General features: G+C 45.8%; 1 protein-coding gene across 4 annotated transcripts in view; it reads right to left on the bottom strand.

The window, feature by feature from the left end:
* Positions 1-12,233, bottom strand: part of EPHA10 (EPH receptor A10) — a 43,937-nt gene that overhangs the window by 15,830 nt on the left and 15,874 nt on the right. For 3 of the 4 annotated variants that reach the window (XR_008377002.1, XM_053577172.1, XM_053577173.1), the window contains exon 6: positions 1,822-1,955. Coding sequence is in view for 2 of the 4 variants with exons in the window: in XM_053577172.1 (XP_053433147.1) it covers positions 1,822-1,955 (134 nt within the window). In the remaining 2 variants the exon portion in view is untranslated. Of the gene's footprint in view, positions 1-1,821; positions 1,996-12,233 lie in introns of all 4 variants that reach the window. The other variant, XR_008377003.1, reaches the window with a different exon arrangement.

Below are 12,233 nucleotides of genomic sequence, written 5' to 3' on the forward strand. Positions count from 1 at the left end.
CCCCACTCCCGTCATTTCATCTCTGCCCACACCTTGATACAGCGCCTGCTATATTCATAGCCTCCAGAAGGGCACCCTTGCCCCTGATATTCTGTGGCCCCAGTTCTCTGGCCATGGGATTCAGGAATCAGGGAAGACTTGGAACCATGCTGGGCCAGTCAGCATATCCCTTCCTGGCATCTGAACATCCACTGAAAGGACATGGAGGTGGAGCAGGCTAGGGGCGGGAAGGAGTGGGCAGCAAAGCTGCAGAGGACCCTGGACTAGAGTGCAGAGAGAGATCTAGCGAGAAGTAGTGTGGCTCCAGAGGGCAGCTGCCCCCACACCCGTCCAGGCCTAGTGACCCAGCAGTGCCTTTGATCACTGGACTCAGAGAGATCTCCCTGAAGCCTTTCAAACACAGGCTGCCTCTCTTGTACTTGCTCCTCCTTTTGAGTGTTTGTGCCCAGAAAATTCAACACTCCCTGACTAAGGGCCTGGGAGTATCCACCCAGCCCAGCCTTGGGACTCTTGCCTCTGCTCTGATTCCCAAATCCCAGGGCAGGGAGTCCTCTCTAAGCACCTGCTGCAATGCTTAGCTCCTTCCCAGCATCCTCTGCTGCTACCTCCTAAACATCAGCATTCCTCGGGGGTCAGTCCTGGCCACTCTTCTCAGGCATATTCCTCTCCTAGGTTATCTCCTCCAGTCCTCTGGCTTCTGCTCTGCTACTATCTCTCTGCTGAAAGCCCCTGACACACTCTCCCTTTCTCTTTCTCTCTAGTCCAGGCATCTCCCTTGAGCTTCAGACCGGCAGGTCCACCCAATGAGCCCACTGAGCACTACATGAGCAAAACCAAGTTCACCATCTTGCCCCAAGCCTGCCCCTCTCCTACAGTGGTTCTCCATCCCAACCAGTGGCACCGCATTCTCTGGGTTACTCAAGACTCACTCCCTCCTGGTCACACTCATACTCTCAACAGACTTCTAGCATTCAAAAACTATTATCTGATTCAGCAAAGAAGTCCCTGGGTCACGTGTTCTGGTACATGCAGTGCTGAAGCTGAAAGAGGTGTCATTTTAATGAATATAATTTGCACCATTGTGAGAAATGGTTTAACAGTCGACTACACATCAGATTTATAAAGATAATGAACTTGTAGAGAAAAGAGATAGCAGACTGGGAGGAAGTCCCTTTGTCAAATCACAGCAGAACTGTAACCATGGAGTGACGATGGATACAAGAGGTCAGCAAAAATCAGAGAGGCATCCTGTGGGAACCAACTGGCCATATGGCATCCACAGGGAAGGGTACTGTGTAGACTTTATTTTTATTCCAAATGACCTGTCACTCATCTTTTATATCAGTGAAATTACAATAATTAATACATTTATTGTTCTGGAAAGCTGGCTGTTAGACATTTACCAGCACACGGCCAGACCAAGCAATGTGGTCCCATGGTCACACATTTTAGTAAAATTCGAAACAATGCCATATGTATTTCTGTGTCCGTTTTCTTAACAAGGGTTCTACAAACAGTATGCTTAAGATTGGACCAGACTAAGTCTGGACCAGCCCCCACAGAAAGCTCTTGGCCAACTGTAAACACCAGACAAAGTGGCGAGAATGGAGGTGGGGTGATGAGGGAAGACCTGAAGGAAGAGGAAGAGGAGTCCAAGGTGTGCGCAGGGGACAGGAAGAAGGGACAGAGAGTCAAGAATGGGAGACCACCTCGGAGGGAGTAGTTACATGGGCAGGGAGGGCTTTTCCTGGAGGACGCATGAGGAGGAAACCTGCAGGCCAGGGGGTCAGGCTCCAGGTTTCTCCTATACGGGGCACTCACCTTCTCGTAGTATCTGATCTCATACTCCGTGGCATTGGCCCCAGGGCCTCCAGCGGGAATGGGCTCTCGCCAGGACAAGGACACACTCTGAGGCTCCACTCTTTCCCTGCGGATCTCATCTTCCTCCCCGGGAACTGAAAGTGAGTAGCGCGGGATTCTCCACCTGGACGGACTCTAGGGCAGGGATGGGGACGGGTTGGGGCGTGCGGGGCTGTGGGGCGGGGTTAAGGACCTGGGGCGTGGTCTAAGGTGTTGGTTCCCCGCTAGGGACGGCGTGAGGGGCGTGGTCAAAGGCAGGCCCCTCCCAGAACAGCCCTCTACGGCACTGCCTCCTTAAGCAGAAAGCATCAGGCCTCCTGCCGGCCTCTCCAACCCCTGAACCCCAGCTTCCCTTACAGTGGCTGGTTCCAATCCCCCTGGCTCTGTCTATGCTTTCTGTGGTTTGGAAACAGCATTTAGAGGCAGAGAAACCAGCTACTTAACTATTCCAACAGTCTGGTAAATAGCAACTACATTAGCTCATACTGAGCTAACATACATAAAATAAGAAGTAATATACTCAACAAACTAGAAATAAAAGGAAATCACCCCAATGTAATAAAGGCCACACATGAAAAGTCTGCAATGAACATCATACTCGATGGTGAAAGACTAGAAGCTTTCCTTCTAACATCAGGAAAAAGGTAAGGATGCCCACCCTCACCACTTTTATTCAACATAACACTGGAAGCTCTTGGCAGAGCAATTAGGTAAGAAAAAGAAATAAAAGAAAAAAAGGCCAGGTATGGTGGCTCGCACCTGTAATCCTAGCATTTTGGGAAGCTGAGGTGGGAGGATTGCTTGAGGCCAGTAGTTTGCCACCAGCCTGGCCAATGTAGCAAGATCCCAACTATACAAAATAGAAAAAATTAGCTGTGCATGATGGTGCAGGCCTATAGTCGTATTGGGGAGGCTGAGCCTGGAGGATTGCTTGTGCCCAAGAGTTTGATGTCACAGTGAGCAACGATCATGCCATTGCACTCTAGCCTGGGTGACAGACTGAGGCTTTGTCTCTTAAAAAAAAACAAAAAACAAAAAACAGGGTGACTGGATGAAACTGCCCAAGGAAAATACATAGAGAAAGAGGAAAATGTTTTAGGAAATAAACCTGAGAAACACCAATATTTAAGAGAGGAGCAAAGGAAGAGGAGTTTAAAAAGGAGGAGCCAGAAGGCAGGAGGAAAACCAGGGAAGAGTAAGGTTACAGAAGCCCAGAGGAGAGAACATTTAAGAAGGTTCCCTCCTAGCCAGACATGGTGGCTCACCCCTGTAATCCTAGCACTCTGGGAGGCAGAGGCAGGAGGATCCCTTGAATTCAAGAGTTCAAGATTGGCAAGACCCTGTCTCTACTAAAAATAGAAAAATTAGGGCGGTGCCTGTGGCTCAGTGGGTAGAACGCCAGCCACATATACTGAGGGTGGCAGGTTCAAATAGGGCCCCGGCCAAACTGCAACAAAAAATAGCCGGGTGCCTGTAGTCCCAGCTACTCGGGAGGCTGAGGCAAGAGAATCGCCTAAGCCCAGGGTTGGAGGTTGCTGTGAGCTGTGTGACACCACGGCACTCTACCAAGAGCGATAAAGTAAGACTCTGTCTCTACAAAAAAAAAAAAAGAAAGAGAGAAAAGAAAAGAAAAATTAGCCGGGTGTTGTTGTGGGTGCCTGTAGTCTCAGATGCTTAGGAGGCTGAGGCAGGAGGATCACTTGAGCCCAGGAGTTTGAACCTTGCTGTGAGCTGGGTAGTGCCCCGGCATTCTAGCCTGGAGCAACAGAGAGAAACTATTAAAAAAAAAAAAAAAAAAAAAAAAGGGCAGCGCCTGTGGCTCAAAGGGGTAGATCGCAGGTCCCATATGCTGGAGGTGGCGGGTTCAAACCCAGCCCCGGCCAAAAACAACCAAAAAAAAAAAAAAAGTTCCTGCCTCCTTCTTCTGGTTATTAGTTGACCCATAAACAAGTGATTTCACTCTCTGCACCTCAGATATCTCCTGTGTAAAATGGAAACATTGAAAACACTTCATAGGCCAGCTGTGCAAACTTTATGAAATAACATTTACGAAGGGATAAGCACAACCCCTGACACACAACTGGTACTCAGCACAAGATTACCAGTAAGAGGACACAGTGGTCAGCAGCGTCATGTGCGGGAAGATACAGGTAAGATGATGATCCAAAATGCCCATGTGAAGGTTCCTGGTGGCTTCTCAGGACCGAGTAAAGTAGGTACCCGATAGCATGGGGCATAGGAGCAGAGATAGGGCACAAATGGCTCAGTCTTGCTGAGTGCATGAACGTGGCTTCTAATCTTAAATGGTATCCGTGGAGCAGCCCCCACCCCAAGTCTCTCCCAAACTCCAAAGAAAATGTGAACACACAGAAATAGTTGAAAACTGACATCATCACCATAAGCTGTTTTTGTTTTTTTTTTGGAGACAGAGTCTCACTTTGTCACCCTGTAGAGTGCCTTGGTGTCATAGCTCACAGAAACCTCAAACTCTTGGGCTCAAGTGATTCTCTTGCCTCAGCCTCCCACGTAGCTGGGACTACAGGCGCCCCCAATAACACCTGGCTATATTTAGAGACAGGGTCTTGCTCTTGCTCTTGCTCAGGCTGTTCTCGAACCTGTGAGCTCAGGGCAATCCACCCACCTCAGCCTCCCAGAGTGCTAAGATTACAGGCGTGAGCCACTGCGCCCAGCCTCACAAGCTGGTCTTGACAACTGATCACCACAATGGGGGCCGGTGCGTGGAGTGGCATACTTATGATAAAGCCAGTGGAACTAGATCAAAAGTGGAATTATAATGAACCCCCAGGCTACACTGCCCACAGAGTGGCATGGCCTCCATTCTAAAAATAACTTGAAAAATCTTTTATTCCTCCCTTCAGTATCTGACGCTTTAAAAACAGCAAGGTTTTTGTCAACTGTACAATGCACAGGCATCACTCTACTGCAGGGCTGCTTTTGAGGAAAAGTGCTCTTCCCTATCCCCCAGGAGTGCCTCTCTGCCTAAATTCACTTCAAGAGGGCAGCTCTCAGAAGAGGAGTGAGGAAGCATCCTAGGAAGCAACACAGTCCCTTGTAGCTATAGATGGGAGGCAGAGATAGGAGGAGCTAGAAATGTCATTTTTTGAACTACATTTGTAGAAAGCATTGGCCAGCCAGGATATAGAGGTAGGACATGCTTCCATTTCAGCCCCAAAGAGATAGATTAGATGAAAGTTTGATAAATTCTGAAAATGAAGCTAAAAATTGAGACCAAGCACCTGTTCTCCAGCTGTAGATTTGTAATGAGATTCAGCCAGCACCCAAGTGAGCCAAGGGTCCAGCAGACGGTATTGGAAACCTATTCAAAGGTCTTGTCCCATTTCCCTGCTGGCTGAGTCCAATTCTTGATTCAGAGTCTACTGTCTCCTCATGGATGATTTGGGTAAATTCTGGTTGTTTTAAGCTAAGGGATTCTGGGAAAGGTTTTTTCTTTTTTTTCTTTTCTTTCTTTTTTTTTTTTATTTTTCGAGACAGTCTCACTGCATCACCCTCAGTAGAGTGCTATGACATCACAGCTCACAGCAACCTCAAATTCTTGGGCTTAAGCAATTCTCTTGCCTCAGCCAACCAGGTAGCTTTGACTACAGGTGCCCACCACAACACCTGCCTATTTCTTGTTGCAGTTGTCATTGTTGTTTTAGCTGACCTGGGCTGGGTTAGAACCCATTAACTTTGTTGTATGTGGCTGGTGCCGAAACCACAGGCACTGAGCAAAGAAACCTACAAAGAAGAAATAGTTCTTTTTCTGCTGGTGGATGGTAAAGATGTGATGTCTGGAGATGCTGTACACAACTTGCCACTGGGAGGGAATCAGCCTACATGATAAGAATGGCAGAGCAGTGGCCAGGCACAGTGGCTCATGCCTGTAATCCTAACACCCTGGGAGGCTGAGGCAGCTGGATTGCTTGACCTCAGGAGTTCGAGACCAGCCCGAGCAAGCTCAAGACCCTATCTCTAAAAATACCTGGGCATTGTGGTGGGTGCTCGTAGTCCCAGCTACTCAGAACACTGAGGCAAGGGGATCACTTAAGCCCACAAGTTAGAAGTTGCTGTAAGCTGTAATGTCACGGTACTCAATCAAAGGGCAACTGAGTGAGACTGTCTCAGAAAAAAAGGATGGCAGAGTAGAAAGAAAGAACTTTGAAGATATTTTTGAGCTGCTGAATTAACCTCTAACAATATCCTTTATATGTGAGCTACGAAATCACATAAGATTTGGACTTAAGTGTGAACTGAGGTTTATTGTTACTTGCAGCTGAAGGACTCTGAAAGACTCACAACCAATCAAATGACAATTTACATATTTATTTCCTTTCCTTTTCTTTCTTTCTTTTTTTTTTTTTGGCAAACACCAGCTATCTCCTTGTTCAAGAACATGTGAACAGAAAACACCACAAAATTGGGCATATGAAAAAATATTTCAAGGCGGCACCTGTGGCTCAGTGAGTAGGGCGCCAGCCCCATATGCTGAGGGTGGTGGGTTCGAGCCTGGCCCAACCAAACTGCAACAGAAAAATAGCCAGACGTTGTGGCGGGCGCCTGTAATCCCAGCTTCTCAGGAGGCTGAGGCAAGAGAATCGCCTAAGCCCAGACGGTGGAGGTTGCTGTGAGCTGTGATGCTACGGCACTCTACCGAGGGTGACAAAGTGAGACTGTCTCTAAAAAAAAAAAAAAAATATTTCAGAATAAGGGAACATCATTCTAAAGACTCAGGAGGAGATTTTTAGAAGTAATTTAGTATGATAGAGGAACAAATAAGGATACTATCTGTCATCTTCAAGAAAAAATGAAAATACAGCCTCCAGGCTCCGCACCTGTAGTTCAGTGGTTAGGGCACCAGCCACATACAGCAGGGCTGGCGGGTTTGAGCCCAGCCCAGGCCTGCCAAACAACAATGACAACTACAACAAAATAATAGCCGGTGTTGTGGTGGGTGCCTGTACTCCCAGTTACTTGGGAGGCTGAGGCAAGAGAATTGCTTAAGCCCAAGAGGTTGAGGTTGCTGTGAGCTGTGATGCCACAGCACTCTGCCAAGGGTGACCAGTGAGACTCTGTCTCAAAAAGAAAGAAAGAAAGAAAAGAAAATCCAGCCTCCAAACAGGTACAAGAGGCCATAAGAGAAAACAGGTGGAGAAGAAAAAGAAACAAGATGAGCTGAGGCTCAGCACCCATAGCTCAGTGGTTAGGGTGCTGGCCACATACACCAGGGGCTGGCAAGGCAAACCCAGCCCAGGCCAGCTAACAAACAATGACACCTGTAACAAAAAAATAGCTGGGCATTGTGGTGGGCACCTGTAGTCCCAGCTACTTGGGAGGCTGAGGCAAGAGAATTGCTTAAACCCAAGAGTGTGAGGTTGCTGTGAGCTGTGACACCATAGCTGTGTCACCATACTGAGGGTGACATAGTGAGATTCTGTCTCAAAAAAAAAAGAAAGAAACAAGATGAAATGAGATTAAAAGAGAGAAAGTGAAAAATGACCTGTGTAGAAACTAAAAGTACATTAGCAAAATTAAAATATTTAAAAGAAAATGCATTACAAATACAAGGGATATTAACAAAATCAGAAGCAGAATGGGAAACTTAAACCTTTCTCAGTCTCAATCAAGTAGAAAATAAGAAGGAGGCTTGGCGCCTGTGACTCAAGTGGCTAGGACACCAGCCACATACACCTGAGCTGGCAGGTTCAAATCCAGCCTGGCCCGCCAAAGAACAATGACGGCTGCAACCAAAAAATAGCCTGGCATTGTGGGGGCACCTGTGGTCCCAGGTACTTGGGAGGCAGAGGCAGGAGAATCACTTGAGCCCAGGAGTTGGAGCTTGCTGTGAGCTGTGATGTCACTTCACTCTACCCAGGGCCACAGTCTTCACCCAATATGACTATGGTCTTTTCTTTTCTTGTTTTTTTTTTTTGAGACAGAGTCTCACTTTGTTGTCCCTGGCTAGAGTGCTGTGGCCTCAGCAACCTCAAACTCAGGTGTTTTCAAGGGATCTTACTGCCTCAGCTTATTGAATAGCTGGGACTACAGGTGCCCTCCACTGTGACTGTTTAATTTTTCTATTTTTAGTAGAGACGTGTCTTGCCCTTGCTGAGACTGGTCTACAACTCCTGAGCTCAAGGGATCCTCCCACCCAAGCCTCCCAGAGTGCTAGGATTACAGGCATGAGCCACTGTACTTGGCCCTGATGTCTTTATTAAAAGGGGAAATTTGGACACAGACACACAGAGAGATGATGATGTGGGAGGATGAAGAAACACAAGGGGAAGATGGCCATGTGACTGACATGATGGATCTATAAGCTGAAGAATGCCCTGCCCAGCAAATGTCAGACACTGGAAGAGCAAGGAAGGATTCTCCCCCAGTATGATCATAGCACGGCCCTGCTGACATGTTAAGCTCAGACCTCCAGCCTCTAAAACTGTGGACAATGTACTTCTTTTGTTTTAAGCCACCCAGTGTTTTGAACCTTGTTACAACAGCCCTAGGAAACTAACACAAGGGTCTGGTACAATTCTATCCAGAATGTCTATATCTGTAACTTAGAACTTAATGACAAAAAGAAAACCCACCACATGAAAAGATGTTCAGCATCATTAGTCATTAGGGCCATGAAAATCATGGGATGCTACTTCATATCCACTTGGATGGATATAGTCAAAAAGACAGCAAGTGTTGGCGAGGATGTGAAAAACCTAGAATCCTCGTACTGTGCAGGTAGGAATGTAAAATGACACAGCTGCTTGGAAAAACAGTTGGCAATTCCTCAAAAAGTGAAAAAGTTACCAGGCTTATTATTCAGCTCAGGTTACCATAACAAAATACTATAGACTGGACAGCTTAAATAACCAAAGCTAATTTCCTCACAGGTCTGAAGGCTAGAGTCCGAGATCCAGATGCCAGCAGATTCTCCTTCTGGGGAGGGCTCTATTCCTGACTTGCAGATGGCCACCTGCTCGCTGTGTCCTCACATGACCTTCCCTCTGCGCACATGTAGACAGAGAATGAGTGACCTCTGATGTCTCTTCCTTTTCTTATAAGGACACCAGTCTTTATAGGATTTGGGCCCCCCTTTATGACCTCTTTAACTTTAATCACATCCTCAATGGCACTATCTCCACATATAGTCCCACTGAGGGGGAGGGTTTCAACCTATGAATTTAGGTGGGACACAGTTCAGTCATAACCATATGACTTAGCAATTCTACTCTTAGGTATACATCCAAGAGAAATGAACATAGCCACATGAAAATTTGTACATGAATAGTCACAACGGCATTATTCATAATAGCCAAAATGTTAGAAACAGCCCAGTGTCCATCAACTGATGAATGGAGAAACAAAATGTGGCACATCCATGCAAAGGGCTCATAATTCAACCGTAAAAAGAAATGAATCACTGAGACAAGCTACAGCACTGATAAACCCTGAAATGATTACGCCAAACGAAAGAAGCTAGACATGAAAGTTCACATACTGTATAATTCTATGTATTGAAATGCCCAGAATAGATAAATCCATAGAAATGAAAGTAGATGAATGGTTACTAGGAGCTGGAAGGGGTGGGGGGAATGGGAAGTAACTGTTAACGGGTTTCCTTTTTGGGTGGTGAAATGTTCTAGAATTAGATAGTGCTGGTTGTACAACCATGTGAATTTATGAAAAACCACTGAACTGTATAATTTATTCATTTTATTTTGAGACAGTCTCACTATGTCACCCTCCATGGAATGTCATGGCGTCACAACTCACAAAAAACTCAAACTCTTGTGCTTAAGCGATTCTCTTGCCTCAGCCTCCCAAGTAGCTGGGACTACAGGCACCCGCCACAATGCCCGGCTATTTTTTTTGTTATAGTTGTCATTGTTGTTTGGCAGGCCTGGGTCGTGTTTGAACTCGCCAGCCCTGGTGTATGTGGCCAGTGTCCTAGCTGCTGAGCTATAGGTGCTGAGCCTGAATTGTACAATTTAGAAGGTGAATTTTTTGGTATATAAATCACACTTCAGAAAACCGTACAGTATTAAAGTGTGATATATGTGGGCGGCGCTTGTGGCTTGATGAGTAGGGCACTGGCCCCATATACCGAGAGTGGCGGGTTCAAACCCGGACTCGGCCAAACTGCAACAACAATAAAAAAAATAGCAGGGTGTTGTGGCGGGCACCTGTAGTCCCAGCTACTCGGGAGCCTGAGGCAAGAGAATCGCCTAAGCCCAGGAATTGGAGGTTGCTGTGAGCTGTGTGATGCCATGGCACTCTACCGAGGGCGATAAAGTGAGACTATCTCTACAAAAAAAAAAAAGTGATATATGTATAAAAATATCTTGGATGTGACCAAAGCTATATTTCAGCAAGAGTCATAGGTTTAAAAAATTAAAACAAGACCCTAGCCTTGTAGTGGCTCACACCTGTAATCCTAAGCACTCTGGGAAGCCAAGGTGGGTGGGTGGATTCCTTGAGCTCAGGACTTCAAGACCAGCCTGAGCAAGAGAGAGACCCTTTTTCTGAAAACTAGGCCCAGGCATTGTGGTGGGTTCCTGTAGTCTCAGCTACTTGAGGGGCTGGGGCAAGAGGATCACTTGAGCCCAGGAGTTTGAGGCTGCTGTGAGCTATGATGCCATGGCAGTCTCCCGGGGGTGACATAGCGAGACTCTGTCTCAAAAAAAATAAAAAGTAAAAAATAAAATTAAAAAAAAACTGATTCTTTTTCATAAGTAATAAAATTAACTTCTGGCAAGAATAACTATGAAAAAGAGAGAAACCACACATCATGAAGAAAGAGAAAGCAGAGTTCACTCCAGATAAGGAAGTTTTGAAATATGCATTTATAATAATAAATTAGATGAAGATCATCAAAAGATTTTCTAGGAAAGCATGAATTAATAAAACTGATTCAAGAAATTACAGAAAAGGGCTTGGTGCCTGTACCACAGTGGTTACAGCATCGGCCACATACACTGAGGCTTACAGTTCAAACCCAGCCCCGGCCAGCTAAAACAACAATGACAACTGCGACAAAAAATAGCTGGGTGATGTGCCGGGAGCCTGTAGTCCCAGCTCCTTGGGAGGCTGAGGCAAGAGAATTGGTTAAGCCCAAGATTTAGAGGTTGCTGTGAGCTGTGACGCCACAGCTCTTTACCAAGGGCAACATAGTGAGACTCTGTCTCAAAAAAAAAAAAAAAAGAAATTACAGAAAAGATTGAAAATGTATCATCAACTTTTTCTCCCAAAACTGTACAGAGCCCAGAAAGTTTCCCAGGCAGTTTTTCATGTCTGAAGAAATATGTAATTGTGCCATTTTAACTGTTTCAATGCAGAGAAAAAGAAAAAATTTTTACTCATGCCTTTTCCAAAGCTAGCATTAGCATAGCGCCAAAACTTGACAAGGAACATAATAAAAAGTGTTAATCTCTCTTACAAATGTAGATGGAAAAAAATCTTAAAATATAAGCAAGTGAACTCAGCAAAATATTAAAAGAATAATATACTCATATCCAGTAGGGTATAATCCAGGAATGCAGAGAGCTCACATTGAAAAATTCATTAACAGAATTCACCATACCAACAGGTCAAAGGGGGAAAGAATGCTGTCATCTTCAAAATGCTTAGGAAGCATTTCATTTTATTTTGTTTTACTTTATTTATTTTCTTTGAGACAGAGTCTCACTTTGTCTTCCTCAGTAGAGTGCTGTAGTGTCATAGCTCACAGCAACCTCAAACTCTTGGGCTCAAGAGATTCTCTTGCCTCAGCCTCCCAAGTAGTTGAGACTATAGGCGCCCACCACAATGCCTGGCACCTGTCTATTTTTAGAGACAGGATCTCGCTTGGCTCAAGCTGGTCTCAAATCCATGAGCTCAGGCAATCCACCCCCGTCACCCTCCCAGAGTGTTGGGATTACAGGCATTAGCCACCAAGCCCAGGTTATTTTTTTGTTTTGTTTTGTTTTCTTTTCTTTTTTGAGACAGAGTCTCACTTTGATGCCCTCGGTAGAGTTCCATGGAGATACAGCTCAGAGCAACCTCAAACTCTAGGGCTGAAGAGATCCACTTGCCTATGCCTTCTGAGTAGCTGGGACTACAGGCGCCCACCACAATGGCTGGCTATTTTTAGAAACAGGGGTCTTAATCTTCCTCAGGCTGGTCTCAAACTCCTGAGCTCAAGCAATCTACCCGCCTCAGTCTCCCAGAGTGCTAGGATTACAGGCATGAGCCACAGTGCCCAGCCTCCATTCTCAATTTTTAAAAAAATTCTGTAGAAAGGAGAAGCATTATACAGCTTAAGGGCAGACAAACCCAGGAACAGGAAGTCTCTTAGGTCTCTCCAACCCGTTTCATCATTT

This window comes from Nycticebus coucang, chromosome 22 (genome assembly GCF_027406575.1).
Source record: "Nycticebus coucang isolate mNycCou1 chromosome 22, mNycCou1.pri, whole genome shotgun sequence".
Taxonomy (NCBI): domain Eukaryota; kingdom Metazoa; phylum Chordata; class Mammalia; order Primates; family Lorisidae; genus Nycticebus; species Nycticebus coucang.